Source organism: Plecotus auritus, assembly GCF_963455305.1.
Source record: "Plecotus auritus genome assembly, chromosome: 1".
Lineage (NCBI taxonomy): Eukaryota > Metazoa > Chordata > Mammalia > Chiroptera > Vespertilionidae > Plecotus > Plecotus auritus.
Genome location: NC_137770.1, coordinates 87,316,522 through 87,342,610, shown reverse-complemented (window position 1 = coordinate 87,342,610; position 26,089 = coordinate 87,316,522). Strand labels below are relative to the sequence as shown.

At 34.1% G+C, this 26,089-nt stretch overlaps 1 protein-coding gene across 4 annotated transcripts in view; it reads left to right on the top strand.

Annotated features, from left to right (window-relative positions):
- Positions 1 to 1,370: 1,370 nt before the first annotated feature.
- The window catches only part of NOVA1 (NOVA alternative splicing regulator 1), a 159,149-nt gene continuing 134,430 nt past the window's right edge, over positions 1,371 to 26,089 (top strand). For 2 of the 4 annotated variants that reach the window (XM_080661887.1, XM_080661886.1), the window contains exons 1-2: positions 1,371 to 1,682; positions 3,413 to 3,556. In XM_080661887.1, the coding sequence (XP_080518013.1) occupies positions 1,547 to 1,682; positions 3,413 to 3,556 (280 nt within the window). In that variant the 5' untranslated portion in view covers positions 1,371 to 1,546. Of the gene's footprint in view, positions 1,683 to 1,990; positions 2,392 to 3,412; positions 3,557 to 26,089 lie in introns of those variants that run through there. The other 2 variants (XM_080661889.1, XM_080661888.1) reach the window with 2 other exon arrangements.

Below are 26,089 nucleotides of genomic sequence, written 5' to 3'. Positions count from 1 at the left end.
TTCATATATGCATATTTCGATCAATATTTAATTTTCTGGACACACTCAGCTGTTGCCTGTCTTTAGTCTGCGTACCAGCGACTCGTGAAGGAAAGACCCATGCTTAGCTGTATTTATTTATACCCTGGCTTGTTCCCGAAAGGATTTAAGGCGGGAGTGACACTATACATTCCCTAAGGATGTTACACAGTGCGAGTCAGAAATACTCTTTTGACTAATCACCCGGTAGAAAATCTCCGATGAGTGAGATGTTAACTAATGTCTTTCACCTTACTCTTAAACATAGAAACTAATGCACTTAGCTAGAAGTTCTGGGAGCATACAGCTCAGGCTCTAACCTCAGCCTTGACACTGTCCCACCAGTTGTCCACGGTCACTCGAACGCCCTTCTCAAACTCGCCCAAATCCTCGCCGCGCCGGTCCCGGCAGGACGGAGATCCCACCCCGCCCCTTCACTCGCTCTCACCCCCAAGTTTGCTGATTGGAACGGGGCCTGAAGAGCCCGTCTCACTTTCCCACTTTATTGGCTGGCACTGCTGTCAGTAATCCCGGCTTCCCGCCTTCCAGCCTAGCGCGTTGCTCGGACCCCTTGGTTTCGGCGACAAGCCGCTTACGTTTGCCTGAGCCGTGTTGCCGGGGCCCCGCAACCTTTCACCCCCACCCTTCCCACGGGAGCGCCCCCGCCCCGGCGCGCGCCCCCGCGCCCTCGCTCCGCGCGCGCACTCCCGGGTCCCCCGGCCCCTCCGCCTCCGCGGGCCGAGGCTCCGGCGCGGGGAGGCGGCGGCGCTGCTGAGAGGCGAGGACCCGAGCGCGAAGTGTGTGGGAGTCTCCGAACTCAACCCCTCACTACCCTCCCCTCGCAGCCACCCCCCTCCCTCCTGCTGCCCCCCCTCCCCCCAACAAGCGGGAGAAATAATGAGCGAGACCGGGCAGCAACAGCAGCAGCGCCAAGCAGCTCAGGCAACGGCAGAACCGCTCCGGCAGCGGCGGCGGCGGCAGCACCAGCAGCGGGAGCGAGCGCAGCGCTAGCGGCACGGGGACCGCCGCGCTCCTGCCCGGCTCCTGCCCTCCTCCGCCGCTCGCTCCGCTCCGCATCCACCTCCTTCCCCTCCTCCTGCTCATTCACTCTTTCCCTCGCTCTCCCCTCCTCCTCGGCTTCCCCGCGCCCGCCAGCCCTCGCGCTCCCACTCCCTCGGCCCGTCCTCCCGCTCCCTCCTCCCGCTCATTCACTCGCCCCTCTCCCTTCTCCACTCTCTCCCCCTCTCTCCTTTCTTCTCCTTCTTTCACCCTCCGTCTCTCACACCCCCTCCATTCCCCAGTCTCCTTTCTGACACTGCACTGCAGCTGCTCCTCAGCCCTGCCCCCTCCCCAGTGAGAACAAACCAGCAACATAGCTTTTTTTCTTAGAGATTTCTATTGATCCGATTAAAAAAAAAAAAAAAAAACAACCTTAAGAAACTCCAAACGCAAAAAAAAAAAAAAAGAAAGAAAAAGCCAAAACAAAAGGGAGAACCTTCTCCCCGTAGCAGCGGCAGGAACTGCAAACATGATGGCGGCAGCTCCCATCCAGCAGAACGGGACCCACACTGGGGTTCCCATAGACCTGGACCCGCCGGACTCGCGGAAAAGGCCGCTAGAAGCCCCCCCTGAAGCCGGCAGCACCAAGAGGACCAATACGGGCGGTGGGTATCGCTTCCACCTCCCCGCCGGCCCCATCCCCCGCCGCCCGCCCTGCCTCCCTCCCTCCCGCCGCCCTCCCTCCCTCCCTCCCGCGGCCCGGACACCTCCAGCCCGAACCCGCGGCTCCCGCGCCCCTGCCCCGCGCCCCCTCCCCTGCACCTGCCCCGCACCTCGCCGTCCGGACACATTTCCATTTCTGTGTTTATCATTCATCAAAATGGCGACCGATTTTTCGGAATAGACCTATCTTTCCATTTAATCGGTCGAAAAGCTGACCATTTAAATATCCTAGACCTGGGCAAAGGGGTCCGTTAAGGAGGAGGAGGATGACCCCCGAGTGAGGTGACGGCCGCCCGAAGATGCGCGCTGCATTTAACAGTGTGATAAAATAAATAAATAAATGGCACTTGGGTAGCGGAGAGCAAATGATTGGGGCACCTGAGAGTTTTTCTCTCCATCCCCTTGCTTTGGGCCACAAGTAGTATGCAAAATCTCGATGAGTGCATGCTCTTACCGCACTTATATTGTCGGTGCAAATTTCTCATTGATTTGTCTTCAGCGGTGTGCATAGGAGGGTGGGGGTGTCTGGTACTGTGACTTGTTAGTTAACATCCTGCGCTTCCTGGGAAGATGAGTTATAACGGGACCGGTATCGCTTCTTCATTTGCACTGGAATCATCTTAACAATGCACCCAATGCATCGAGGCAGAGGTGAATTTATCTACAGCATGTACATTAGAGACGGATGGGGGTCTTGCGAATGGCACACCCGCAAAATTTGGAACATTCATTCACATAAGGAAGCTGGATTTTCCGGGGTGTTTCCTCTTTAAGACATGATCAGTTTTGCGGAAATTAAAGTTTATGGAGTTGGCTCTAATTTTTAAAACATTTCATTTCATTCTTTCTTGGTTCATATTACCCTCTTTCCGTTTTAAATATTGTAGTTATTTTGGAGAAGGGACATTATCTGCTCGGTCATTTTTAAGTGTATTTGATATAAATGACTCCTAAGCTTTTTAGCACTGGCAGAATTCTTAAGGTCTTTTAATTAATGAGCTTAAAGGAGATCATGGTAGACTAGGAAGTGCTAAAGAAATACCCCAGGATTAGTTTGATTTGCCAGTTCAAATCACTTTGAGTTATTTCCTGGCAGTTATTGAAGGCTTGGAATACAACCTGCAGTTTGGGTGGATTATTTGGTAGGAGAATGGTTGTTTTGCATACTTTAAGTAGGATATTTGCAATGGCTAATTGTAGTCCTTCAGTGTTTGCTAATGTCAAACAAATATAGTTCATCACCATTTACAGTCCTTTTATTTGTTTTGCAGTATGTTACGAGAAGGTTTGTCGTTTTAAAATCTCTTGAAGTTTTGTTAAAGGGTCAGTTCATTTTGTTTTACCATAGTAACCAGATAGAATTGGAAGACTTCCATGTTTGGAATAACAACTGGAATTTAGTCATCAGTTTCTGCAGTGCTGCAAAATAATAGAACATGTTTAGTTTTAAATCCAAGTTTGAAAATATAAATTTTACAAATTGGGAAACATTTGTACGTACTTAGTTTTCAGTATAACTGTTTCATTTTTGTTCTTTAAAAAAATTTAACCCCATATTTCCTTCAGCTATATGCCTAATGTTCTAATTGCTGGTTTTCTCTCTTGAGGGTGGAGAGGGGATACAAAGTTTAAATTATCATGTTAACAAAGTATATTTCTTTGCCTTTTTCAGAAGACGGCCAGTATTTTCTAAAGGTTCTCATACCTAGCTATGCTGCTGGATCTATAATTGGGAAGGGAGGACAGACAATTGTTCAGTTGCAAAAAGAAACTGGAGCCACCATCAAGCTGTCTAAGTCCAAAGATTTTTACCCAGGTAGGTGCAATGGTGAAGAGATTTTTTTGATAAGTCCCCAAGGAAAGAAAGAGAAGGTCTTTGTGTGTTGTATGCTGTATTGAAAGAAATTCTTAATAGTGTAGGCTTTATTTTATTTATCTATTTACTGTATTAGAATGTTTGTGGAAATTCTTAAAGACTATTTCCATTGTTGATTATCTCTTTTTTTCTATAATAGATATACTGTGTCTGTGATTTAGACCAATTGCGAGATGAATCTCCTAGGTATTTCTAAATACTTTCTTCCTGGGGAAAAAAAACACAGCAAACTCTGAAATTTAAAGATAGAAGCATTGACAGCTGGCATCAGGAAATAGGGTTCTTCTGAAGTTTTCAGACATCATTGTAATGACAATTAGTCTAGAGTGAATTCAGAAGAGGGGGTAGGAAGCCTTTTTAAAGAATGGACCATTTACTTCTAAATCCATTATGTACCTCTTTCTGCTTCATTGCTTTGTTTGTTGGCCCTGGAGTGAAGTAAAGAGGACAAGTGCTGCCTCTTTGGATTTTTAAAATATTGTGTTTTTAATGTAATTGTGACAAAAAATATATTATGTAAGAAGTAAAATAATGCTTTAAAATTTTGTTACTTAAGAGCTGTGTTTGATTAAAATATGTTAACAGTTCCTTTGGTACTGTAACCCATTAGAATATGGCAAGTTTACTAGGTGGTATAGTTTTTTTTGTACTTTTCAGTGTGCTTTTTAAATTTCAGGTGTTGTACAGTTATGCATGTTCATCTTCTTTTTTAAAATCATTTTGCTTCTCAATATATGGATTTTAAATTTAATTGGAAAAACTCCATAATTAACTAGTGTATCTCGTAGATAAAACATTCATTGATTTGCTTTTACTTAGATGTAACTTCTGCCATTTTGGGGGCTATTCTATCTTTATGGTTAAAAATTTTTTATTCAGTGCTGAGGGGAACCGATACTGCTAATTTTTTTTTTTCTGGTGGCAAAGAAAAGCTGATTTTCTTTCAGTGATCTAATTCATTAAGAGTTCTTTAATACAGCAAAGACATCTGTCACAAATGTAAGCAGAACATTTGGAGGATTTGTTTTTCATAGCCAATCACTTGCTGGTAGAAAATGGACCATTATGCTGGTTAAGAAGGTTTTAGAATGGTTGAAACGGTCATTTGTTATGTAAGTTAAGTGTAGTTATATTTGGTGAACATTAAATTTATTAAACTAAAATGTAATCTATGAGATATGATGTCCTTCGAAAGTTTGTTTCCTGTGAGTGTAGTTTTATGGGTGGCTTTCCGTGTCTCTGAAACTTTCCCTATGCATTAAGAAAGTTTGCTAATATATTTACATTTGTATATTTAAAAGATATATCATGATGGAAAAATTCAGTTTGGAATTGTGAAAAACCTAAATATAAATAAAAGCACTCAAAAGAGCTTGATTGCAGAATTAATAAAGTGATAGTTCTAGGAAAAGACTGCAATGGTAAATTAAATTCACTTTCAGTAGGTGAAAATGAAATAGCTTTTTTGCATTATACATGAGGCGGTATCAGATGTTCAGGGATGTTTTAGAAAATTGGTGTTTATCAAGGATATTCCAAATAGTAAATTAAATGCCTTTTCATTTGAATACAGTTTATTTTCAGTGGTTTAGAAAGGGTACATCAAGAATTATATCTTTTGTTCTTAGTCCACTTAGTGGTGCGTTTTTTCTTATTGCATTGAAATTGGTTATTTTATTTATAGTTCGGAGTCATGTTTTTCCTACAGAAAAAGAATATCTGTTTTTTAAAAAAAGAAAACTAGAATGTGTTGAGTAAAATTTTGTGTGTGCAGTGACGTAACCTGATCAAATGTGAGTTGAAATGTCTGGATACAAGAAGGCTTATACTCTGCCTGTAACAGGTGGAAACCAATCATACACTATAGGATGGATTTTAAGGATAAGACAAAGCCTTGTAATTAATAAGAAGCTTTAATTCTGAACACTTTGTGTTTTAATAAAAATTTAACTAGGTTATTACAGATGTATCTCTCTTCTTCTGATAGACTTTAATTGTAATGGTTTTCCTGTTCACACTTGACCACAAGCCTGTGGAATTAAAGTCCTGGTATACTTCACAATAACAGCCTCTCAGTGCCTTTCAACTTCTTTTACTTCGATATACAGATATACTTAAGGCATACTTACTTTGCTAATCTCGGATGAACTAAATTTTAAAGCTTTTCTTTATATTGGGAAGTTATAAAGACTTTCTTATAGGATTATGCAATAATTCAGAAGTACATTTTTGTGTGTTTCATATATGTATGACTCTTTATTCTATTGGAATGAATATGCCTGATGTTTAATCCATGAACATTTTCCTGTGTCTCATTTGGTAAGACAGTGTATTTGGTGAAAGTGTACTTTAGTTGTAACCTAATGGATTTTCTCAAATTACCTAAGTTTTGAAACAGAATGTAACTGTGTTCAAAAGGTTTAGATAAAATACTACTACATATGACAAAAACTTTCCTCAGGATATGTATGCAAAAAACAGACACACTTTGGGGATGTTTTAATAAATTTCAGTGCAAATGATATGTGCATTGTTTGTAGTATAGCCAGTGTAATCTTCTCATATTTATCATATTTGTTTTTCTTATTTTTGCTCAGGTTATATCTTGAATATGTCTTAAGCAACCTTGCCTTTCTGAGTAATATTCTATATTTATGGTTTAAATAAAGAAAACTTTTACATATTAATTAATATGAATTTAGAATTTTTAGTACTGTATGTTGCATTGTGTATTTCAGCATGTCATATATTAAATACAATAATTTGGGGAATTGTATGGTGAAGATTGTAAAGTCCATTTTTCAACTACTGTAATCAGAAAAAAAAATGACCTACAAATAGATTTACTTTTTGTTGTGCGGTGTAATTCATTTATTTTTAAAAATCTAAATTTTACAGAATACTAACATTACTGGTGGTTTATGGATCTATCTTTTTTCTTGATTAAAGCAACCTAATATGATGTATTTATATATCAGTTTTTTATAATTAGGTTATTTAAAGGTGTTGCCATGTAGTAAAAACCAGCTTTCTCATTTGGGGGACTATGTGGCTGTCTCTATTTTCAGAATGGTAGGAGTGTTCTTTTTTTAATTGGCATCTGAAGGTGTGTTTAGTTTTGTTAATAAACAGATTGATTTTATCTGTTAAAAATATTTAATGAATAGTTCGGGTAGGTAATTGGAAAAGCTTACTAGTTTAGAGAAGTAGAGGGTGTATAAAATAAATATTTTCATATGCCTTAAATTTTAGAAGACTTCATTGTGTACCTATTTCTTATTCTATTGTATGACACTGGAGCTATTCATTATATCAATCAAACAGGAATCTTTCACTATAATCTTGGCATATATTTATGTGTAATTTATATAGTTTTCATATTTGCACTTAAAAATTGAATCACATTTAATTACTATTATTGTTTTCTTTCATGGTCCTTATGTTAAAATTTGAACATATTATATCTACATTTATTATATTTTAATTGTATCACTGTCCAACTTAGGTGATGCTTTTTAAAAAACCATAAATCATTTGTATGTTACATTTTTTAAAAAATCATGGAAAAGCTGATTGTAAATGAATTTTTCTTTTAGTAAAGGAAATATCCCAGACTGCCTTAATTTTGACATGGGGAAAATTCAGTGGCCAATTTAACCTTTAGAATTGGAATGATCTTTTTTTCTATGGAAATCAGAGGAGTTAAAGCAGTTTAAAATAGATCACTTCTTTTGTTTACCTTGTTGAAGGAAGGGTATTATGATATTAGCAGTACAACTTGAATACTTTTGTAATAGCTTTTAAAAGTTATAGTTTATACTCTTTGATTCAGAGCATCTTAGAAATTTATTGGTATATATTTTAAGCCAAAATTAGTAGATAAATAGAATTCTATCAAGTAGAAAATCAAGTAGTATAACTTCCAATATTGTTCAGTTTAATAGGATAGTTACCTTTACACTGTTCTGTACCTTTAATTTCAGTATGATAAAGAGTTGCTGATAGATAACATATTTTTTTTAATCTTAAAGTTGTAATATTTATATTTGTCATACTACTTATTGTTGTGGGTTACTTTATATTTTATCTCTCTATATCCTCAGTTGAAGGAGAAACCATAATCTCTCACTTAGATATTAATGCATCTCTGAAAATTTGCTGCAGTTTTAATTCTTTCTCACTTTAAGCTATAGGAGACCTTAACATCTGAGGAATGTTACTGGCATAGCACAACCTATATTAAACTTGTTTCCAAAAGATAATACTTAACTCATATAAGCAAATGTTTTATGGCATGGAATTTTTAGAAAGATTGAATTAGCCTTAAAAAATCTTAGCTATTCATTTTATTTCATTCTGGTGTTATATCTTTTATCATCCATTTAGTAAGTTATAGAACATCATTTATAGTGTCAGTGTTTTCATGAATAATATAACAAAATGTCCTTTAAAATTTGGTATTTGAATGAAGCCTTCTGGATTTTGCAAAAATAGCTAATTTAGAATCTGTGACATTGTAAGGAAATACAGTACATCTAACAACATTGTCTTTCAAATGTCATCCCCAAAGGATTTCAGGAACAGTTAAATATAGTGAACACAATTGGTGAAATACCTCAATATTTATGTATTGAAGATGTTTTGTATAATATACAAAGAGGAATAATTATCTGTGTCTTGGGAACTATAAGAATTATGTGTGGTGTCACTAAAAACTCGATCAACAAACCACCAATTAAAACTTGCCTATGTTATACTTTTGCTTTTTCCCCCTCTGGTTTAAGGTAATTAAGATTTTTAAGCTCTTACATGACACAAATGACATTTATTGAACACAGTTATGCCACTTGTTGACTAAAATTCAGTGCTTAACCTAACATATTTTACTATAGAGTTTAGCCTTAGTTGTTTCCAGTTTAGTGGAGCTATATTTTAGAGCACAACTTTATGAGCAAGTGCAGCTTTTCAAAATAAAATTGGGGGAATGAGGGCGGGAGATTTGTGCTTGATTGCCATCTCATTTCCATCTTTGGATACAGCTCTAGCATAAAGTTAAACAACATCTGCAGAGATCTGACTGACAAACATCTCTCTGGGACTCATCATTGCAGCCTGCAGCAGGTGCATTCAGCTTTGCAGTCTTTTCCAAAAAGAGGTTAGTTTGTTCTAACATTTATCTGTAGACCAGTGGGAGCAAGTGACTAGAGAGAAGAGGTTGGTTGTCACTTGTCCAGTGCTGGAATACTACAGGTAATTGGACTGGACTGGTGGGCACCGCAGCAGTGTGTGTCTCACATTGCACTGCAGCTGCTATGGAGCTTAATTAACCTGACCCTCAGAGACTGGAGTGTCATAGCATAAAATGCAACATGCAAGAGATGAAGCAGTACTTTTCAATAAGTACTTTCTGATGCTCGGGTTGATGAAAGTTCCATTTTCATCCTATTCTTTAAAGATATGTCATCAGGTTTTTCATTTATCAATATGCAAATATTTGAAACTAAACTAATTTTCATAAATCTGATAGAATCCACATAAAAAGAAGATGAAGGGGTGGCTTTAGGTATGGAAGCAAAAGTAAAATAAGGTTAGTTCAGAAAAATTTAAATTTTCCTATTCCAATATATTTGAAAGTATATTTTCGAATCATGAGGGAGCAGAAAAAGTGGAAGTACATTGTGTCCTTTTTGCTTTCTTATCTTAGATTAACGTTCATTTATTTTTATTGGACAAATGACCCATGTAAAATAAAGTGTATCTTTTCAGCATGTTAGGAGCTTTGGCATGCAAGCTTTGCTGAGTGTTTTGAAGTTTTCCAACAAATAAGACAAGGATAGCATGTTAAAAATATTTTTAGGATGTTACAATGTAATATAGAGGTGCTGTTGAAATGGTTCTTTACCACATTTTATTACAAGTAAATTAAAATTTGATTAAATAAAAACTCTAAAAACATCAGTCTGTTATTTATTTACATTTTAAATTTCTTAATGGGTTGGAAATACTGACTTACAATACACTGCCATGACATATAGAGAAGTTTCTTGTGTGTTCTAATAGTATTCCCAATTAATATAGGTATCTCATCACTGTCCTGTTTATTAATTGGCCCTTGAATGGAAACAGTTCCTAAGGTAAAAATGTCAATTAAATCTTCCAAGGTACTATAGATTTTTAAAAATAATTGAGAATTTAAAAATCATTTGGAGTCTGTGAAACAGCTTTATAGTTTTGACTTACTCTTAGTTTTACTAATTTGAACTTTTTCGTATCTATTGAATATAACCTGTCAGTTACCCAGTTAAGTTTTAGTTTGTACAGATTTTTTTGGGTAACATATACTTTTCTTGAGGAATTTTTACCAGTATTGCCAATAACTGTTTGATTCTGAAGCTACCATTTGTAAGAAAAGTCTATTAAATTTTATTTTGCTTAAAATTTTCATAGTTGGTAATTTATTGGTAATTATGGTAAATATGTGAAATAAGATTAAAATAATTATCTTTAGACATCAAGAGCATCATTCCCACATGTTTAAACATATTTAATTTTCAATCAAGATTTTTTATTTATGACATTGTGGACTATTAATTTCTTATCAATTCTCAGTTTCTTATCAATTCTCATCAATATAAAAATGATTCTTTAAAATTTCACATATATACTTCACTGTCATTTTTAAATTTTTGATTAAAAATATAATAAGAATAAACATTTTAAGACTACAAAGTATAAAAACGAATGTTATGTACACTGACAAACCTTTCGAGATACTTTCAGTATTTGCTAAGTTTCAAGCCATTATATGGATATCCTTTTCCATAACAAAAGTTGATCATGAAAACACATAATATCTGCACTCCATCATTGATCTTTTGCTGCTTCCTGCAGGGCCTGTCATAGCATCGTTGACAGGACCAGATGAAAAATGAAATCAGTATCTTGAGTTTTTTAACAACAAAATGACTCAGGTAAGATTATTTGGTGTGGAAAATAAAACATTTTTTACCATTATTAAACTAATTTTATTTTATAATTGACATATAAAATTAATTTTTAAAATTTTAAGACCTGTTTGTGTCTTACTGATGTTCAGCATATTTGTAATTTCCAATCAATTTTATTCTGAACTCAGTAATTTTTAAATTTTAGACTGTAATGTTTCTTACTTTCCTTGTGAAGCTGAGCAAACTTTTTGAAGTTTTGAGAAGTAACTTTTCTTTCTGTTTTAAAGACTAGTTATACACTGAAAACTAGATATATATTTTGGAATAGTTATACATTGAAGGCCCCATAATTCGTTTGCAGGATCAATTTTCACAGAATGAACTTATTAATAATTAAGACTTCAAATTCTATATTCCCTCTAGGATATAATAAATGCTGACTCTCAGTTGATTCAGTTTTTAAAAATCATCCTTACCCTAAAAAGGAAAGTTTTGTCTTCACTTAAATTTTTAATAATTTGCTGCTCTAGGAATTAGATTGGGCAGTGATTCTATTTTAAGGTCTAATAATTTGGGGGAAGGGTAGAATAGAATGGGGTAGTACATTTCAATAACAAAAAATAGGGAATTGTAGTACATGTTTTTGTCTTATGTTACTAAATATTTTAGAAAAACTAGCATTTTAATTTGTGTGATGTTTATTTTTGAAATACTTGTTTTTGAAGAAGTTAGTGTTAAGGCAAGTGAGCTCTTAGAGACTATTGATTCACAGTCTTAATCTTTGTAGAACTCATTTTAATTTTTCTAAAACTAATTTATGCTTTTTATAAAGTCATAAAAGTACTTTGAAAAAAACTAACCTAGTTTTACTTTTTAGTTTGAAATCTGTCTAGAATCTTTTCTCTTGTTAATTATTGTGTGTATTTATCAGATGCTTCTAGGAACTCAGATGTAGGCAGCTCTTTGGTCAGTATGACTTAGAATTATTACAAAACATCTTTTCTTTGTAAAGGAATATGGGCATGTTTTGCTTTACCATAAAAAGTTGTGCTTTTATTGTTATTGTCCCCTGGAGTTTTGTTTTAAAATGTTCATAGTATATGGCATCTCTGTCATAGACTTAATGAGGATTCTTAGGAGTAGTGAAGAGGCTTTCTTTTAAAGGGATTGGAAAATCCTGTAAAACTAGTTGAGAGGAATGGAGCTTGATATGATCTCTTTCAGAATATTCATTTAACAGTTTGAGGACACCAAGATAGCAAGAGATTATGTGATGTATGCCAATAATTTCCTTGTAACTTTTAATTGTGTTTTCTAACACAGATCATGATTTGTGATATTATTATAGTAGGTATTTCAGTCTCTCTTGGTTTTGCTCAACACTTTCCCCCTTTTTTTTGGATATGACTCAGGAAATATATTTTCACTAGTTCTCTCTTTTCTTTCCAAAATGAATATGTCCACCCCCTTTTTAAAAAACTAAGTTGAAAGCCAGTAGTTATTTTACAGTAATTTTTTGTTGTTGATTTGCTACACTGGAGTCTAAAGACAGGTTTCTTTATTATTACCACACATTTAAAAATGATATGATAATGATAAATTATATTTCCTGGACTATTGCCTGGTCATTTTCTGTTTACCTATAATTGTATTGTTTAAAAATGAAAATGGCAATATTTACAGAGTGATTTGATTTCTGTAGCTTTGTTGCTTTTCTTCATTTGCAAAGTTTTTAGGTTCTTGGTTTTTTTGGCTTGCTTCCATTGTTTCATAGCTCAATGTTTTCAATTCTTTATTTTTGGTTAGAGTATTGACCTTAATTTTTAAAAAAGTATAGACTTTCTAAGTCAAATTTTGTTTCTTAGGATTTTTATGACTTTATAAAAATGACCCTAAGTATTGCATATTTAGCTAAGTATTCATAACAGTTGGTTTTAAAAGAAAATACTATGATTAAAAAACGGGCATGAGGCTAATTGTAAGGCAATCTAAATAAAAATGAAGATAAATATTCATTTAAATAGATAATTATTTTTTTATCCATGCATTTCGTTAAATGAGTCCACTTTTCAGTAAATTATGATGTTGATGCCATTGGATTATTAGACCACTTTCTAATATGATTAAGAAAGTACTTAATGTGATTTTGAAGATGCTTTTCATTCACAGTTTTAAATTAAAACAAAAATTTTTTTGCAATAGTCCTTACTATTAATTGTGTTTTCTAACACAGATAATTGAGTTAAGCTCCATTGGTGTGAAGGAATTTATGTCATCCTTCAGGCTTGCTGCTATATCTTTAATATCCAGTCCAATGCTTTAAACATAGACAGTACTTAAAATTTAAATGAATGTCTGTATGAATGAATGAATTACCAATTTGAGGCTTCTCTGAAGGGCTCATGTAATATCATTACAATGGATGTAGAAGGTAATCCATCTTATTTTTTCTAGCTTTTTGTGATGGGGTGTGTGTGTGTGTGTGTGTGTGTGTGTGTGTGTGTGTGTATGTGTGTGTAAAATCTGTATTTTGGGTTAAGTGAACTAATGAATTAAAAATGCAAACAAATAAGAAGTGGCCATAGAAGCATTAGGACAAGTATGGGCCAACTATCAAGGAAGAAGAGTGGAGTATGTTAGGGAAATTTTGCTTTCTAGATGTCCTGTGTGAAGAAAACCAGTGTTATGGAGAGTACTCCAAAATAAAGACCACTTTTAAAATGTTCTGTCTTGCTCAGCCATGGTGGCTTAGTGGTTGAGCATCGACCTACCAGGAGGTCACAGTTCTGTTCCCAGTCAGGGCACATGCCCGGGTTGCCGCTTGATCCCCAGTGTCGGGTGTACAGGAGGCACCTGATCAGTAACTCTCATCATTGATGTTTCTAGCTCTGTCTCCCTCTCCCTTCATCTCTGAAATCAATAAAATATATATTTTAATAGATGTTCTGTCTTAAGAACGTGAGCTTAATTAATATTTATTAATGAAGTAATGAAATACCTTCATTACAAGATTTAATAGTATATCATGTTATAGTTTACTTGCTGCCACATGGATACTTGTGCAGTAAGGAGCAGAGCCTACGGATGACTTTTACTGAGATACCTTGAAAATCAAAATTACTAATCACAAAGTCAAAGTTACATTAGTTTAATATCTTCCTCACCTATAGAGGGGAAATGAACATGTATAATAAGTACATTATGACTGTTAGAAAGGGAACTAGTTAATTTCCTTATTTACTAAGGAAAAAGTATACCAGCTCTCAAGTAGAGTGGGATTTATTTGCTTAGAATTAGACTAACTTGAATATCATGGTGTTAATATGTGTTTATTTGATCTTAAAATTTGAGATTAAAGGTTACTGAATTTGGGCTACCTCAGTCTTTTTAATACTTTTTAAACAGTTAAAACTTAGGGAAATGCATGAAATGCTAGTGTTTTTCTTATATTAATAAACACATTGTTTAATTTTTACTTTAATAAAGCAGTGAACCCCACCTCTGTACCACTCCTGTGGGTGTCCAAGTTCTGATAGAGGACCAAGAATGAATCAATCAACATTTTTTAAAAAATAAAGCTGTGAACCATCCAATATTTAATAGATAAATCTATTTGGTCTCATGCTTAGTCCCCTACATCTTAATAAATTCTAACTTATTTTTTTAAAGCTGGTTGAGAATAGTGGGTTAAAATAACAGCGTTTCCTTACCTGGCTGGTTCCCCTGACCTTCCTTACTACCATGGCCAGATTTTAACATCTTTATGGATGATTATGTGCTTCCTTTGTGGATAGAATTAGTTGTAAAATGCTCTGAAGATATTTCTCTCAAACAAGGGAGTGATAAGAAATAAGAAAGATGAATACTGGTTATAAAATTTGATACTTGTATAATGATACAGTTATGTCTAGAATTTGAAACTACCTCTTTCAATGGCAGGATCTTGAGAGAAGAGAGTAGACTTCAAAGAAGACTTCAAAGAAAGCTAACAGGGTTTGAAGGATGAATTTCAATATGCTGCCTGGACAAGAGTAGGTCATTTGAAGCAAGGAGATAAAATGTATAGTCATGGAAATATGAAAAATTCCTTGTATATTCAGGGGTCCAAAATTAGTTTGGTATTACTGGGATAAAAAGTGGATATTGCTGTAGGGGGAGAGTGGGGCAAGGGAGATACTTGTGCAAGTAAAAGAGAATGTACATATGAAAAAGGAAAAAAGTTTGAAAAATACTCACCCTAGAGATATTCATTAGCAAGAATTATCTTAAAGAAAAAGTACATCTGTGTATCTATATAATGACTGATAGTGGTACTGTAATTAAAATGTATGTATCATTCGTATAAATATAAATAGTGTCACTTGCACTTTGGAGGAAGGATTGACCTAGTTATCTAAAAAGAGTTGCGTTGTAGATTGAGGAGTCTGGCTTTCCGCTTAGGGAATATAAGTAGAATTAAAGAGAAGACTAATTTGTTTAGAGAGGAAAAGATTAAGGGCAACTAGGAATACTGAAAAAGATCTTAAAAAATATGAGAGCTATCTTTTATTACGAAAGTATGTGCCAAGTGTGGAAGAAAAATAGCTTGGGGACCTAGGAAGGACAAATATCAGTGAAGAATATTTTGCTATAATCAGGGAAGATCTGGAGATAAAAATCTGTTTTTGAAATTTGTTCACTTTTATGTATCTTGTCTATGCAGGGGCTTTTAAAGTTAGTGACTATAGTGTTTTGTTTGTTTTTTACTAGTTTTAGTTTGCTTTTGATTCATAGATGTTTAGAATCATATATCTGATAACATTTTTCTCATTTCTTAAATTATATGAACATGTAGGCCTTTCTAGATCTCTTGGCATGCAGACAAATATATTTTTCAGTTTTATGAAAATTAATGATTTGCACAACACATTCGTTTCTTTATGTTGAATTTGAAGCCATTCAAACACTAAATTTGTTAACGATAGAGATATTGGTATGTGTTATGCCAATGAAAATGAAAATTGAGACTTATTGGTGGATTCTCTATTATGTAGGTATTTGGTTTGGTGTTTCAGTTGATTTTTGAGATTCAGCATCATTGATAAATATTTTGTGTGAGAATCACTCTTAATACTTTATCAAATTCAGATGAATTTTGTAATACTTTGAAAACTATGGCACTCTTTTTATACTTAGAAATGAGATTAAAATTTATCTGGAATTTTATACTGATTTATGAAATTATTAGTTAGTTGTATAGGGACACATTAAAAAATTGACAGCCAACTGACATTAAGTACCAGATGGGAATTTGAAATAAAAATATTCATTGTGTAATCTTTATTGAAGTACTCATAATTTAATAATACCAGTTGTGTAACTCAAAGGAAACATAAGCAAAGTTTCATTGTCTTTATTGATAATCATATCATGGGTATGATATCATGACTTGTTCTCTTTTTACATTTTTCAATTACAATTTACATTCAGTGTTATTTTGTATTAGTTTCAGATGTACAGCATACTGGCTAGAATCATATACTTTACAAAGTGGTCCCCCGATATTTTCCGTACCTACCTGGCACCATACATAGTTATCACAATATTATTGACTATATTCCCTCTGCTGTACTTTACATCCCTGTGACTGTTCTGTAACGACCAATTTTGTACTTCTTAACCCCTTCACCTCTTTCACTCAGTCCTCCAACCTCCCTCCCCTCTGGCAGCCTCCAGTCAGCTCTCTGTGTCTATGAGTATGTTTCAGTTTTGTTTGTTCACTTATTTTATTCTTCAGATTCCACTTACAAGTGAACATGACTTGATCTTAAATGGGATGAACAATATAGGTAAGACAACTGCATACACTTTTTGCAGAGCCAGTACAATACAATTCTATTTTGAAGAAATTTGGGGTTTGTGAAGTTTTTCAAAGTAACATTTGTTTAAATTCAACAACTTTTATGAATTCTGCCTTTAAAATGCTATTTTATTTTTTATTTATACCTTCTCTGCTGAAAAATTTCCAGCCATGTTTTCTTAACGGTAATAATTTTATTTTTTCTGAAGTGTTTATCTATTCTGTTTAGGAAAGGTATGTTCCTCTCAAAGCTTTATCACATTTTGACTTACACTGATGTGTTTAACATCTTGTTTAAAAAGCAGAATGGCTCTGGATATGAAAATGCAAACTGTGATAATAAGCTGGATATGCCGTATGTGGCAATTTAGGTTGGCATATATCTCAAATGGCATGTTTAATGTACTGTATTACTAATATTAGTAATTTTGCAGTGGAAAGCTGCTACTTTTATTATATGATCTCATGCTGGTGGGCTTAGAATGCTGACAAACCTTTTACTTTATAAATCCCTCTTTTTACCTCTTATAATTTTTTTGTTGTTGAAATTATCTACCCATGATCTGTCTTAGTAACTGACTTATTAGTCTTCCAAGTTTGTAAAAATAAGAACCTTACAAATAGATAGTATGTAATTAGATGATTATGAATGCGAATAGTAACCATATATATCGTTTTTTAATGCTAATAGATTTGATGTGGCCAAAAATGGTTTAGTAAAACAAATAATTAAGAATGGAAATCAATATTTTTATTTTTAGTAAAGGTACATATATTGTTAGGAAAAGCTTTGAGGTTCTATGGTCGTGGCAATAAAGCCATTTAAAGCAAACTACAATAAATATTGCCCCTTTATGACAGAATACTCAACTTTGAAATCATATTCCATCTTTCTTGGGCATAATTTTTTCCCTTAATTCTTTAAAATGTTGTTTTTATCAAAAGGCCCTTCAAATAATTCAGCAGGTTGTATTAAAAATCATTAGAAATTGCAATGTTACAGGGATAATTTAAGTAATTTCAAGGGATAAATAACATAGGTAAAGACTATGTACATTTTAAAGAACTTACAGTATAATAAATATGATTCTGTTTGAGGAAAATTTTGGGTTTGGGAAGTTAACAATTATCTAAATCCAGTATCTTTTAAAGAGCCAGGCTCTGAATTTCTGTATGTGCATATTTAAACTATTTCTATTACTATTAATGGAAAAAGTGATGGTCTTTTTAAAAGTCTAAAACTATTTAACTAAGTTACTTAGTATTAGTCACAGCTTAGTTAGATCTTACATTCCTTACTCTTATTTTAATTCCTAAATATTAATGTAGGTAGAAATTTTTATTTCTTTCTTACAGACAGTTGAGGAAAATAAGACAGTGATAATTAAAATGATTTGTGTTATAGCAAGTTTATGATGAACCTGTTTATTTACTGTTATTCTATAACTCTTTGCATCAGACTACTTATACATTTGAATTCAGAAATAAAGTATTCAAAATTTAGTTGAGATTCACTAAACTGTCACATTGGTCCACCACTAGGAAATAATTAGGTATTTTTGATGGGTTGGTAATTTTTCCCTATTTTTATGGAAAAGCTACAAATTTATTTTTGCCAAGGAAAGCAAAACTGTGATAATTAAGCAAAATGGAGTAATAAAAACAAGTTTTTTGTCTTGACCTACCCCCTATAAATATAGAACCTTAACATTGTCTATGTGTTTTTTGTGTCTTCATATTTACATTAGACTTCTAACATAGTTTAAAAATTTGTTTAATTTATTAGATTAATTTTTTACATGAAATTATTCAGTGTTCTTCAGTTAGCACTGTAAGATTTTGTCTTTCACTTAAATCATATATAGCCACTACTCTAGAAATTTGTTAAATTATTTACTCGGGGTTAGAAAGGTCTGGTGAAATCACTATGGTAGTACTTAGTATAATCAAAATTTTTATGAGGAAAGTATGCTTTGGATATTACACAGTGAGATTTATTAAGAAATTATCTAATGGCTCAGTGCTCTGTAATGCCTTCTGGAGAGGCAAGATGAAATACAAGATTCTTTTTTTTTTTTAATGTGTATTTTATTCTTTAAAGTATTACAAATAGTAATACATATGTCTCCTTTTTTTCCCCATTGACCTCCCTCCTGGCCTTCCCTACCCCTCGGCATATACCTTAACCCCAGTTTCTGTGTACATTGGTTATGCTTATATGCATGCATACAAGTCCTTTGGTTGATCTCTTACCTCCCCCTCGCCCAACCCACCCCTGCCTTCCCACTGTAGTTTGACAAGATTCCCAGAGAATATGGTGTCACACAGCGGAGTTTAAATCAGAACTCTCACTTACTAGCTGTATGAGTTTGGTCAAATAATGTAATCTTCTTGGACCTCCAACTTCTCCATCTGTGGAATGGGGATATTAGTACCTCATGCATAGTTATAAGTTGTTGCTAGGTACCATAAAAGGAAAAATGTAAAAGCGTGTCACGTAATACCTGATGTATAATAAGCATTTTATGACACTATCTTTTTTTTTTATCTTCTTTAACCATTTGTTAATTTAATAATACAAAATTTACAGCAGAGATTTTAATGTAAAATAAATTACATTAATGCGGCCCCAAAAGGAAAACATTGCTATAAAGATTCTTTTAAAAAATTTTTTTTCTCACAATTGATTGTTACAAAAATGCAGGCTATGCAGAGAAAGTTAAAGCTAACATCTCCTTATCCTACTCCTTTAAGATAAGTAATATAAATAATCTGGTATATATTCTTTTTAGACTTTACAAATGCCTTTTTATATAGATTCATATTTTTAGGATATAAGTACAAGTGATATTAGTTGTTATGAATAGGAATGGGTTTTTAGCAAATCACCTCTCTTGTTTAATGGATTTATAGAGTTTCTAAGGTGTCCTTCCAATCTCAGCTGTGTAAATATTTTTACTTGCATAGCCTAAAAATGTGTTCTATGATACCCTTGAAGATAGGCAGAGCTTTGTTTGTTTATTTTTTACTCATATAGTTCAGATGAAAACTAGGGACATGAATTTATAATATTGAAGTATATTATAATCTCATATAAGCATATAGGCTTATTTGTATTAAGATTCAAGACACTAAGACTTCTGAAAATCCTTTCCGTATTAGTAAAAAAGAAAGTAGTCATGTATTAAATGCTGAGGGTAGATGTTTAATAATATAGGTGATGATTCACAAAGCTTGTTTTTCAGCTTTTTTTTAGCTTAAATTTTTTACTCCTCTGTGAGGGTCTTGAACATTTTAATTCATGTTCCTGCAACTTCCAAGAAAGACCCAAGAAAACTTAATGGTGTAGTTTTACTAAGAGTAGCTGTTTTTTTTGTTTTTTGTTTTTTTTTAAAGAATAGTTTATTGATTTTTAGAGAGAGAGGAAAGGAAAGGGGAGAGAGAGAGAAAGATCTATGTAAGAGCACATCAGTCAGCTGCCTCCTGCACCCCCTTACCAGGGATCAGAGCCTGCAACTTCGGCATGTGCCCTTGAACTCGCAGCCAGTGCATGGGACAGCGCCCAATCAACTGAGCCACACCGGCCAGGGCACTAAGAGTATCCTTTAGGGGTCATGGTTTATGTCCCCGTTCCTTAACAAGTATTCATATTTTCCAAGAGTCATTGCAAATTTTTTGATTGCCATTATGGTAAAATTGTCTTTATGATATGTCTATATTTTGTTATAATCAATGCATAAATTTAATGCTGTATTTAGATGCCTTAGATATTAAATATTTATATATTAAATGTTTAATATTATTCTAATATAGCATGAAAAACTATATATGATTTTGTTTTGTATGAACGTGCCTTAAGAATAATAAATGTAATTAAGATCATAGTGATTTTGGGGCTGCTTTGTGGAAAATATAAAATCTGAGTGAATATCTGTCATAGTATAGAGTAAATTCAGTTTTATGTTTAGAATGTTGTACTTTTGAATATATAAGAATACTAGGTGCCATAGGAAAAAAATAAAGTGAGAAACTTTGCTGAAGATCATTTAATTCCATGTAATATTTAGAGTAATGAATTTATTATTGGAGACTTAAACTTGTGGAGATTAGGGTGTTTCAAGTCTTACTAGAATGACAGTGATACTGAAAGTTGGTAATTTATAGAAGAAGAATCTATGATAGCCTATGGTAGGCTGATAAACTCAGGTTTATCTTTGTTTGTATTAGTGTATGGTTTGGGGAAGTAGTGAAATTTGAAAAAGGCTATGAATGCTGAAAATAACCTTAACTTTCTTTTTACTTGTAGCATTTTCAATTTTCTTTGGAACTAAGGCAGTAGGCTACACAATATATACTTAGTTAAAGTATCAATTCCAAAACAGAGTCCGCTATTATCCTGTTTGATTATTTTATGTTCCATTTCACTGAGAAAATAAGATTAAAGGAAATTTCATAAGCTCCCACCACCAGATTTAGTCACCTAACTATATCAGCTCCTGTCCAGTATATGTATATTTTCTCTTATTATTTTAATAAACTTTCCCTGCCCCTAGCAAAGGCCAATCCTCTGCTTTTATTCTATATTTTATTCCCTCTAAGCTACTCAGACATGTTTGGGAGTATTTTCTTCTCTCTTTTTTTTAACATCAATTTTGCCCACTCTATTTTATTTCATTCTGCAAACATACTGTTATATCTCTGATCTTAAAAAAATAAACATTTTCTCCTTATTTCATTTTCTGTTTCAATTACCATGCCAATAACAGTAAAATGCTTCAAAATAGTTGTCTGTACTTGTGCTATCCCTAGTTCCTCCCCTCCAATTTTTATTTTAAAGCCATTCCAGTTAGGATTTTGACTCCACCCTTCCAGTAAAACTGCTCTTGTCAGGGTCTGGTGACATCAGTGATGATAATCTAATGGTCAGTCCTCAATTCTATCTTTCTATACCAATCAGCTGATTGGAGCAGTTGACAGTTATCACTGTCTCCTCTTTGAAACATTTCATTTTGCTTTCAGCACACATCTACCTCATTGATTACAGCCTCAAGTTTCCTCTGCTGGTTTCTTTCCATTTCCCTGAACTCAGTCCCTGAACCACTTTCTTCTTTATACTATTCATGTTTACTCCCTTGGTGGTCCTATCCCAAATCATGGCTTCAAATAACCCTCTGTTTTTTGATTACTACCACATGTTTATGTTCATTCTGGACTTTTCACCTGAGTTCCAGACTATTGATCCATCTGCCTACTTGATATCACTTGCATGTCTAATAAGTGTTAGAATTAAATATGATTTTAAATATTCTGATCTTTCTGTCATATTCCCATATCTACTTCTCCCACAATCATCTCCATCTTAATTGGAGTTTCATTCTTCCAGTTTCTAAAACCAAATTCTTAGAGTCATTCTTACTTTCTCTCTCTCTGTCAGACTTCACATCTAATCTGTCATAATTCTGATTCTGTTAAAGATATTTGACTTAAATGGAAGCCAATATACAAACCAAGTAAATGTTGCAAAAATGCAATCTGCTGTGCTTAGCCAAGTAAAGAATTAACCAACCAAGGATGTGTTTAGCTGTGAATACAGTATTAAAACTCTGAAAAGCTGGAGTTCATGTTTAGTTTTGTTAGAATTAGTCAGGAAAGAATCTGTATTCTTTTTTTAATTTAATTTTTTAATTTTTTAAAATATATTTTTATTGATTTCAGAAAGGAAGAGAGAGGGAGAGAGAAATAGAAACATCAGTGATGAGAGAGAATCATTGATCGGCTGCCTCCTGCACGCTCCCTACTGGGGATGGAGCCTGCAACCCCGGCATGCCAGGACCCTTCAGTCTGCAGGTTGACGCTCAATCCACTGAGCCAAACCGGCCAGGGCAAGAATCTGTATTCTAAGGAATACATTCATTTTAGTAGTATAAATATTTTCGTACCTTTGGGAATTGATATTTAAAGAATAAATATGAAGCAGTAGGATTAAGACAATTCTAAATAATACCAGTTCATTGGACTGTATCAAAATGAAATCTATTGATCTTTGAGGATGCAATTTGTTAAAATGTAAACTATATTAGGTGATATATGTACACATTACGAATGATAAATACATAAATACTGAACCATTTGGAATTTTGTGCTAAATCAAACTTGATTTTTTTTTTAGTATTTCACCTTAAAGAAATTACAGAAAAAAAGAAGTTATTCAAGTGTTTTCTGTAAAATATTTTGAGATAACTTTTATGCTTATCAAGTGAGAATATCCCCATATTGTCTATGAAAATTTATTCTAGTTCATGGATTTGATTTCTCTCTTTAATTTAAATCAGCTAGTTTTTACTTTACAATTTATTTTTTTTTACACTTCCAAATAGTTTGTAATTTCACCTTTAATTCCTGTCTACATTTCTAGAAAGAAAATTCTTTTTTCCCATTTTGTGGCAATCATTTACTCAGCTTCATTTTACCTTTTTCAGACTCCTGTTGTTGTTGTTTTTTTGTTGTTTTTTTTTTAAAATATATTTTATTGATATTTTACAGAGAGGAAGGGAGAGGGAATAGAGAGCTAGAAACATCGATGAGAGAGAAACATCGATCAGCTGCCTCCTGCACACCTCCCACTGGGGATGTGCCCGCAACCAAGGTACATGCCCTTGATCGGAATTGAACCCGGGACCCTTCAGTCCGCAGGCCGACGCTCTATCCACTGAGCCAAACTGGTTTCGGCCAGACTCTTATTTTATTATCTCATTCTTTTGGATCTTACTTATTATTTTTTTATTAGATCATTCTCCTTGGCTTAAAAATATATTGTTCTATTTATCTTAAATTATAAAATACTAAATCATTTCTTTGATTCTCATAATTCTTTTATGGTCAGTGCCTCTCTCCCTTTCTATAGTCATTACATTTCTTGAAAGGATAATCTGTATACTTAGTTACTATTTTTTCTGTATTCTCCTGAAGTTACCCAGCTCTCTTAAAGGCCATTGATATCCTCTTAGTTCCTTAATTTATGGAACTATATTTCAGTCATCTAGTCATCACATATTTGGTTGTGTTCCTGTATTAACACCTCTTGAACACACACACACACACATACACACACACTACTAATATATATCATTAAGGTTTCAACTTACTAGTACATATTTTATCATCTAGGAAGTTTTTCGTGATCACCTAAATCTTGTTAAGCTACCCTTCTTTTGTGTTCATGAAGCATATAGTACTTCTCATTGTAATTGTATAGCACAGGAGACTATTAACTTTATGACAGTAAAGACCATGTCACCCTTATTTACAATGTGTCCCTAATACTTAGGGTCTTCCACATAGTAGGTGCACCACATAGTAGGTGCACAACATATATTTCACATCTATGAATAAATAAGTAGGTGAATTATTCAGATAGCCAAAACTGTATTTATTTTTATAATTTATAAACATACTTTTTTTTCTGTTTTACTTATTGGTACCATTTACTTTCAAGTTAACCAATTAGAAAAACTAGTTATATTTGATCTTGAGCTCTTTATTCTTTTCTTCTTTCCTCTCTAATTGCTGCCAAATCTTGTCTGTTTTACCCATGAATTGTGTCTTGAATTAACCTTCCTTTTTATGTTCTTGCTGTTCTTCTCCATCATCAGATGTTTAACCTGAAACTGTGCTCAGTATAGACTCTAGTAGGGTAACAGAGAATCATATCTTGGCATATTCCATAACTTCCCATTCATCTTTGGTCTTAAAAACCCCATCCAGTCTTGTGTAATAAAAATTTTGAACCTTATGTCTGATCTGAAGTTCTTTCTCTACCCTAGCACTAATCAGGCTTTGGGCCCTTGTAACTTGGTGTATTTTGTTCTTTCTCTTTTAGGTTTCAGTAGGGACATGGATTAATGCTGAGATACCTCATCCCTCCCCCAATTCTGGTTCTAGCTCCTTTAGATTTATGGTCTGGGTGGAAAGAAGAAATGGGCAAAATTTTGTTTTTACTTCACAAGTCTTATAATTGTAATATTTTATTGAGTTTTGCTGCCTCTGTGACTGACACTGAGTAGCCATTTAATGCTGCCTTTTAGTGGCAGGTGTCCAAATGATAGCTTTTTCATACAGTACATTTTTTTAGTCTCTGAAGGGGTCTGCTACTACGCAATTAGCTTACTATGAGGTATCCTAGTGAACTGCCTTTCAGGCCTTCTGTGTTCCAGCCACTCAGGCATAGTCTAATATCTAAGCATCCTTCTAAGCCCGGAGTGAGAAGGTGGTCTCTCATTGTGCGTGCACTCAGTGTGCAGATATCGCCCCCTGTCGTGCAGCACCGCAGGGGAGCGTGCTCCCCAAAGAGCAGCTGTCTGGCCTCAGTTGTTTTCAGTTCCCTTTAGAATGTGAGTGTACTTATGTACTTCTTTTCTCAACTTTGGGTTCTAGTTTCCAAACCCCAGACTATCGGGGAGGTATCAGTAATCATCCTCTTACACATATACCAAAATCTCTTAATCCATATTATTTACTTTCTGGGCCAAAATAACATATTACCAATTATTGTTCTTAAGGCAGAAAAATACTTTTATTAGGCATATTTATAATCCACAAAAAATAACATTTTACAGAGTTTAGGAATAGTAAACAAGGGAGAATAAATTATAATACATTGGTCTTAATAAACTAAGGGCTGGTTTGGAATACTTTAAAAAGGCAAAGTATCTGCATAATATAAAACTTACAGATGATTCTGTTTCAGCACATTATAGGATCATGACAGGGATTCCTGAATAATTGAAAGGTGATTCAAGAGATGGTAGGTGTACCAGGGTGTTTTACCTTTATGTGTCATATTGTAGGAACAAAATGCCTCTGCAATTGTTATCTATTAGTTTTAAATATATGCATGTGTGTGTATATGTACAGACATACACACATATGTATGATTTAGATAATACATAGTGCTTTTTGCTTTTTACTGAATTTGTTTCTATGAGAAGTTTATCTAGATAACTTCAGTTTTACCAATGACAGGATTTTTAGTGCTATAACCACAGTGATTGAGGATGGATTACTTTAGTCAATTAAGTTTGAAAAAATTATTTAATAAATGTTATCTTTATTTGAATGAAGAAGAAAACAGTTTCTTACTGTTATCTTTCTGACATTTACTTCTGTGGATCCTTTAAGGTAAAGAACCAGAAAGGAAAGGCATAGAGTCATTAAATAGCAAAAAAGCAACGGGCTCTTGTTTAAGTAGGTATTGAATCAGAACTTCAAAAATTATTTGGGCTTGTTTCATTTACAATACTGAAGGACAAGATCTACACACTAGAAATAGAATACTGTTGAAGAAGTAAAGATTTGAAACAATGTCTCACTAACTCTTTTCAAATAGAAAATTGTTTTAGGCTATGATCTCTAGTATACTGTAGTTTAAATTGGGTGTGATTGCCCTAGCTGGTTTGGCTCAGTGGATGGAGTGTCGGTCTGTGGACTGAAGGGTCCCTGATTCAATTCTGGTCAAGGGCACATGCCCTGGTTGCAGGATTGATCTCTAGTAGGGGGTGTGCAGGAGGTAGCCTATCAATGATTCTCTCTCATCATCGATGTTTCTACCTCTCTCTCCCTCTCCCTTCCTCTCAAAAAATAAATTGGGTATGATAATTATTTGTTATTACTAGTATACAAATTTTGCAT